This window comes from Coloeus monedula (genome assembly GCF_965178545.1).
Source record: "Coloeus monedula genome assembly, chromosome: Z".
Classification (NCBI taxonomy): domain Eukaryota; kingdom Metazoa; phylum Chordata; class Aves; order Passeriformes; family Corvidae; genus Coloeus; species Coloeus monedula.
The window spans coordinates 29,391,079-29,397,674 of NC_138822.1; the positions used below are offsets into that span (position 1 = coordinate 29,391,079).

Genomic DNA, 6,596 nt, shown 5'->3' on the forward strand with positions numbered 1-6,596 from the left:
GCCTACCACACAAAAGATCTGGTATAGCATTTAGCAGATCTATCAACAATCCCTCAATGAGAGGCTCAAATGAGCCCCCCCTCCCCAAGGAACCTTCCCCTGGATGGTTCTATCTTAGTTTATAAAATGTGTTCTGGAGAGGACCTTGGAGTCTGGGGCACACTGATCCCCAACTACGAAGCTTCTAAAATGTTTAGTCTCTTAGCTTGACAGACAAGTCCAAGAATGGAGGGAAAAAGCACTGAGAATACAGAAGCTGTAAAAAGGTATAACAGGGGTATAAAAGAAAAGGCAAAAAATCATCAGTACATGTTTTCAGTAATGTTAATGATGTTGGCTTTAAAAACATGCCTTGTGTTTACAACAAAGCTTTTCAGAATTTCAGGAGTAAAAAACCGCAGAGAGCCAATGAGAGATTTCATAACTTGGTTATGCATATAAATCACATCCTTCCTTTATCAAGCCTTTAGAGGCAAGCTCTGCAAATTGTGTTAAGCCTTAATATGGACAGGTGAAGGCCCATTTCAGAATAGTAGAACAGAGTTTTTTTGGCCACTGTTACGTATTTACAAAGGTACCAAACACTGTTGTAGATCCTCAGCTAAATCGTAGACATCATCTATGCCTCATCATAGACCATGCAACAGTGTTGCCTCTCTTACTGTATCTTACATATACCAAAAAACCCCCAAACAAACCACCAAGCCTAACACCACCTTGCTAGGTAAGAACAATGTTTCTTCTAACTAAGCAGGTACAACATGACAAACCTACCATGCAAACAGCAAACTGGATAATCTTTCCTTCTTTGGACTTGAAGCTTAGAAGCAAAGAAGAGCAGAAGAAATGGAGTAACATGAACTGACACAGGTTTCAATAGCAAAATAGCTTGAAACCTGGAGCTAGGGAACCACAGAGCATGAGTTTTGTGGAGGTCTGACGGACCTACAACAAAAATCAGATTTTTTTTTTTCTGCTTTCTGCATGACCTTTGGATGGGGGCAGGTGAGTAAACAAAAACTATCAAGATCTCTGTTTACCTGGACAAGAATTTAGGAATAGCAAACATCAACTATACACAAGCTTCTACAATCACACTGTGTCTTGGACAAGAAACATATCCTTTAATTCTTGCCAAAGAGAGATGCAAATCTCAAGTAGAAAGTTCCAATACAATTGGAATGAATTGCAATACATTTATTTTCTCTTTTGTTTAATGTATGCCATCAAGAATGCATTTATTTTATGTTCAGGGCTTTGTAGCTTTCCTGTTTATTTTAATAACAGCAGTTTCATGCCTAGAGCTCCACACACTGAGATAAAGAGATCAAGGCACCTACACGAAAACCCACTGTGCATCATGCGAATCGTAGTATTTCTTGGTCTGTTATCATATTTGCCATCCAGATATGTAAAACAGTAGCAGCCCACTGTAATGTCAGAATCTGAGCTGTCTGTAGAGATAGAGGTGCAGGTGAACACACACTAAGGCAGCAGTAATTTAATCAAATTCTCATTGTAGCCATTTTTCCATCATTTAAATGAACACAAGGCTATTGTCCTCTATTGATCAAAAATAAACACGGTTTATAAAAGACAGAACCAGAAAGGAAGAAGAAGAGCACGACAAAGATGTGAAAAATACAGATACATAAACCACAGGTATAACCTTTACCCAGGACTTTTTACCTTCAATTATAGCAAGTTCAACAGTACCAGTCACCAACAGGGAAAGGTGTAATATGAGCATAAAAACTACAGAGAACTATTTGAGGAATTAACAATTAGGGGCGAGCAGCTATGTACTACATCTCAGAGTACTTATGCATCTTCTTCCCTTTGAGAGATGGAATACGATGCTTTTGTGAGGCCTCTGTATCTCACTGAAAACCCAGTATTTCATGCAAGATCACTGTTGAAGCTCACCCAGCCCTTCTTGGTAACTCTGGCTAAGGCTCACTAACACAAGCAGCTCAAACTGCAAAGATGAAGATGAGCAGTAAGCAAATGATGATAAGCAGCTGGGGAAGTCAGGAGTTGTAAGATCTTCTCTGCTATGTCTGCAGTCAAAAAGGGGCCTATTTCTAACCCACCTGTGGTACGAGAGTACAAATGTGAACTAAGGACTAAAGAAAGCTTGTTGGGGGAAAAAAAAACCCACCTAAACAATGAAAATATTGCATGGTGCACAGTCACACACTCCTTTCAATATTTCCCATGCTAAAACATCAGAAAAAAAATTTCTTACAACTAAAGTCTTACTCACTGGATGCCTGAAGTAAACATGAGTAAGTAATTTCAAAGTAGCTGTGTAAATACTACCTGCTCCAAATACTGACTCAAATATCAACTCTTTGAGACACTCCATGATCTATGTGATCTTGCAAAGTCTTGAAAATTAAATGCTGAGGGGATAGAAAGCAGTGATCACCATCAACACAACCACAGCCAGAAACTGACCAAAAGTAAGCCAGACTTTTATACTGAATTTATGAACCCCACTTATGCTCCATTGCCAATATAGAGTATCCAAGCAATCAGTTGAAAAAAAGTAACACAGAAATAATGAAATTGAACTCTTTTTTCTTTAGGGAGTAATACATACAACATTTATTTCACCAGAACTTCCCAGTCACAAACCTATAGTCCTCTTCCACGGCAGGGTACAGTACTTGCTTATCTCTCACATATTTACTGTGCTTCCCCCGACATTGTTGTCTCCCTCACTAGCCTAGTGATTTATTTCATTTATATTATTATTCCACTCTATACCTCAGTGTCTACTTTCTCTAAGCAGTTAACTCCAGAAACTGTTAACTCTCTTATTCTGCCAAGCATATCCATCTAATATTCCTTAAAAAACCAAGCCTATAAAGGATATGTTACAGTAAAAGGTGTATCAAAGAAATGGGCAAAAGGAACAGAGAAGCATTTCAGTTAAACTGGGGCAGGACAGACTGCAGATTCAATTTCCTACAAAATGACCTTAATCAAATGATTGGGATTTCATAGCATAACTAAATTAGCAGTTCTCAGTAAAGCCCATAAGGATTACACATCTAAGACATTTCAGTAGCTGACAAAGCATGCCACTTCTAAAATATTTATTAAGAATTTGCATAACATCTGATATGGCTTTAATTACAAATTTATTAAATACACACACAGTCATGTTACACAAAAAACATACCCAGAACTATACGAAATAAGAGCTTTAGTATGGTTTCCAGTGGAAAAGCAGAAACTTTCTCATGACTTGTTTTCTTTTAGGCAAGGAAGGAAAGTAACCTAATTAATCTAACCTAAACAAACAGTATCACCTTGGCTAAATACAAGCACACACAACTTCTGCCAGTGTTGTTGTCTTACCAATAAATATTTGCCATTTTCCACTCACCCCACTTCCCTCCTAAATTAATCACCATCTGTTTAATCTCAGCTGAGATCTCCATATTTCACATACTGCAAAGATGAACGTTGGGTGTAAACACAGCTCTCGGAGGGAAGGCAATTGCTGCAGGGTAACAGGAAAAATGTCTCTACATGGTTGCAATCGTTAGCCTCTCACCACACATTCAGAGCAAAGCAGCAAAAAAGTTCAGGTCATTTCCTGACTGGCACAGCAAGTTATAGCAAGATACACATTCTATTAATTTTTAATTGCATTGCTCGCAGACTGAAAGCCTGAATGGGGAATGTTTCTTTTTAAAGCGTAAAGAAGGGCACTGAAACTGCTTACCTCACTCAGCTCTGCAGGGGAGTCATTTCCATATTTCATAGCAACTCCAGAATTCATGATTAGACTTCTCAGGGCTTGACGATTTCTGCGGATTTTAATGCTTCAAAGCTTTGTTCAACTGGTTCAATACTTTCTTCTCCAAAATTCTTCTCTCTTACACATTTTGCTCTAGACAGCCATTTTTACTCCACATTGAGAGTTTAAGTTAATGATGCAAGATCTTCTAAAAGAGCCAAACTGGTTTTGACTTCACAGACCATCCATTGCTGCAAGAGACTTGTTAATAATGTGAAGTGCTCAGAGAATGCAGGGAATGAAGTGCTTACCAGGATCCCAGGGCTGTCTTAGTCCATCTACAAGGCGTGCTTCATCTCTGATGTCTGCTTTATGCTGCTCTTTTCCACAACTCAGTTAAAGGGCATCTCCCAATGCCTCTGAACATACTCAGAAAAATTTGATGAGCTTCACATAAGTTCACAGAGAAATTAAAAGGAGAGTGCTGCTACAATTCTCAGTTATTTGTGGAGAGAGAAAGGAAAAGAGAAGAAAGCTCCCTCCCTGAAAGAAACCAATGCTGCACTTCACGCTAAAGTTTCCCCTGCCAGTGAGCCTGGAGTTTAAGTGGTTTATGATCAAACACAGCTGTCTTGCTGCTGGCTAAAGGGTGCATGGAAGGGGCGGTGCCAAAAGGAGAGTGCAAGTGGGAGGGAGGGAGAGAGCTACAGAGAGTTCATTTTGGAACTACAGGCATCTCTCCAGCTTTCTGCATACTAATTACTATACGGAAAACTATAAAGCTAAGTAACAGGAAACGCCACCTGGATAACAATAAACTGGATTCCTATTTCCCTATTCCTGTGTGCAATTAAGTAAGGAAAAATGGGGGGCTTTAGCGGGTGGGGGTTGTAATGATTTCAAAAGGTCACAGTAAGCCTGAAAGCACCATTAGAATGCTGCAGATTTTACATAACAGACTTATATTTTACAAAGAGTTCAGGAGATGCTACTGGAATAAGGAGAGAAAAAAGCATTTGCCTTCAACATTCTGCCAAAAATCTAGAAGAAATCCTTAGTAAGCTGGATTTATGGACATGCTGTATCCATTACAAGAAATGGCGATTCCTTTCCCCCATTCCCTAAAACACAGTGACAGGCGCAAACACTTTTTGACTGGATTATGATGTACTTTTTGAATCAGAAGTAGGAAACACAATCCTCTGCAGCTGGAATTTATCTGATCATCTTAATACAATGTATTATTAAAGCACCAAATTAGTTCAGAAAAAAAACCCAAATATAATAATCAGGAATAAATGCTGTACAAGATGTGGCTCTGTCCTCGCACTCTGGTGAAAACATTTTCACGGGAAACAATGCACTCCAAGAGCAGCATTTTGAAAATAATTGTGTGAGATTTTCTTTCTCCTCTGTTAGTCACAGATTAGTATCAACATGCAGACACAGGGATAATTCACCCCAATGACAATACAAGAAGTGCACTGAGATCCAGAACCAAGAAAAGCACACATATATTGCTCTATGGTACTACGGACTGGTCGCACTTTCTGGGCCCCTGTCCTTCCTCCATGCCCAGCAACAGGAACTGGAACACTCCTCTGGCTCACAGTGTAACAGGAATGCCAGAATCTCTTTCCAAGATTTTTTTGCTTTCATCCTTCAGGTCTCCAGTTTGCTTTAGCACAGTCTGTATTTTGGGGTTTCCCTTCCTCTTTTTATGCCCACCTTGCCTCACCTCCACTCTCTGCTGTTTTCCCCATTGAGTGCTTCCTTCACACCTTCACATTCAGGTCTGCCTCTGTGTTCAGTGCTTCTGTGTATCTTCCTCCTTACTCAACTGCTTTGTTTCTCACATGTTTTCAGTTATGGCCCCTGAAATCCGGCTGAAGGGCTGCACTGCTCTCTGCTGGCAGAGGGACGGTGTCTCATGGCACAGGGCGGCACTGGGACAAACCGCGCCGTCTCCTCCAGTGGGTAGGGAGCCAGGGGCATGCAGACTCCTCCAGACTGCAGCACAGGAACAGCATATCCACAGCAGTGTAGTACACTGATCTCCTGTGCATTAGAATGTGATTTTAAAAGGGTTTTGCACCCAGAAGCAAAGGTGCTGTATAGTGACTTAGCTTATTTTTCACAGGTAAGGAAAAAACCCCCACAACTTCCATTCAAAACTTCCTGCAGCTGACACAGTACATTCAAAAATGTTTTTATCTTTTCAAAATTACGCCTTCAAAAACAAGGCGGTGACAGTCCTTCGTATTCTGTATCAATACCCCTATTAACTTTTTTTTCCCATTTATAATTTGCTCTGATCTTACCTTCGTCCAATTCTATCACATCTATCATAGGTTCACCAACAGAGGGATGAGCCTCAGTATTAATACTAAGAATAAAGTTCTGAGGTTTTCCTTTTCTAAAGGAAAGGCCATATTAATTGTGGGTTCAATACACTGCACTTCCCATGCTCTATCCCCATATTGCCAAATACTTCCCTGCTGACTGTGAACAGGCATTCAGATTTGTTTTCTTCAAAACTCCCCATTGTTTGTCCATTTCTGGCAGACCAGCCATCAGACAGACCAGAGAGAGCACATGGTACTATATCCCAAGCATAATGGTGCAGGACACTTTAGGATCTGAACTAGATCCACTCGGCATTCTACACTGATGCTACAAAGGATTTTTTTCTGCCTTTTTCCTACTCTATGCAGTAATATGGGAGAAAGAGACAGAGATACTGGCTGAAAAACAACATCAGAATCCATAGCTTCAAATGTGCAAGAACCTGGGAGATACATGCAGCTACTTTCAGAACAAAGTTTGTTTAAAATTTAAAAAT

The 6,596-nt window shown here is 40.0% G+C and overlaps 1 protein-coding gene across 1 annotated transcript in view; it reads right to left on the minus strand.

Annotated features, from left to right (window-relative positions):
- The window catches only part of MCC (MCC regulator of WNT signaling pathway), a 135,647-nt gene extending 131,769 nt beyond the window's left edge, over positions 1-3,878 (minus strand). The window contains exon 1 of the mRNA XM_082301277.1: positions 3,740-3,878. Coding sequence (XP_082157403.1) covers positions 3,740-3,796 — 57 coding nt within the window. The 5' untranslated portion in view covers positions 3,797-3,878. The remainder of the gene's footprint in view (positions 1-3,739) is intronic.
- Positions 3,879-6,596: the final 2,718 nt, after the last annotated feature.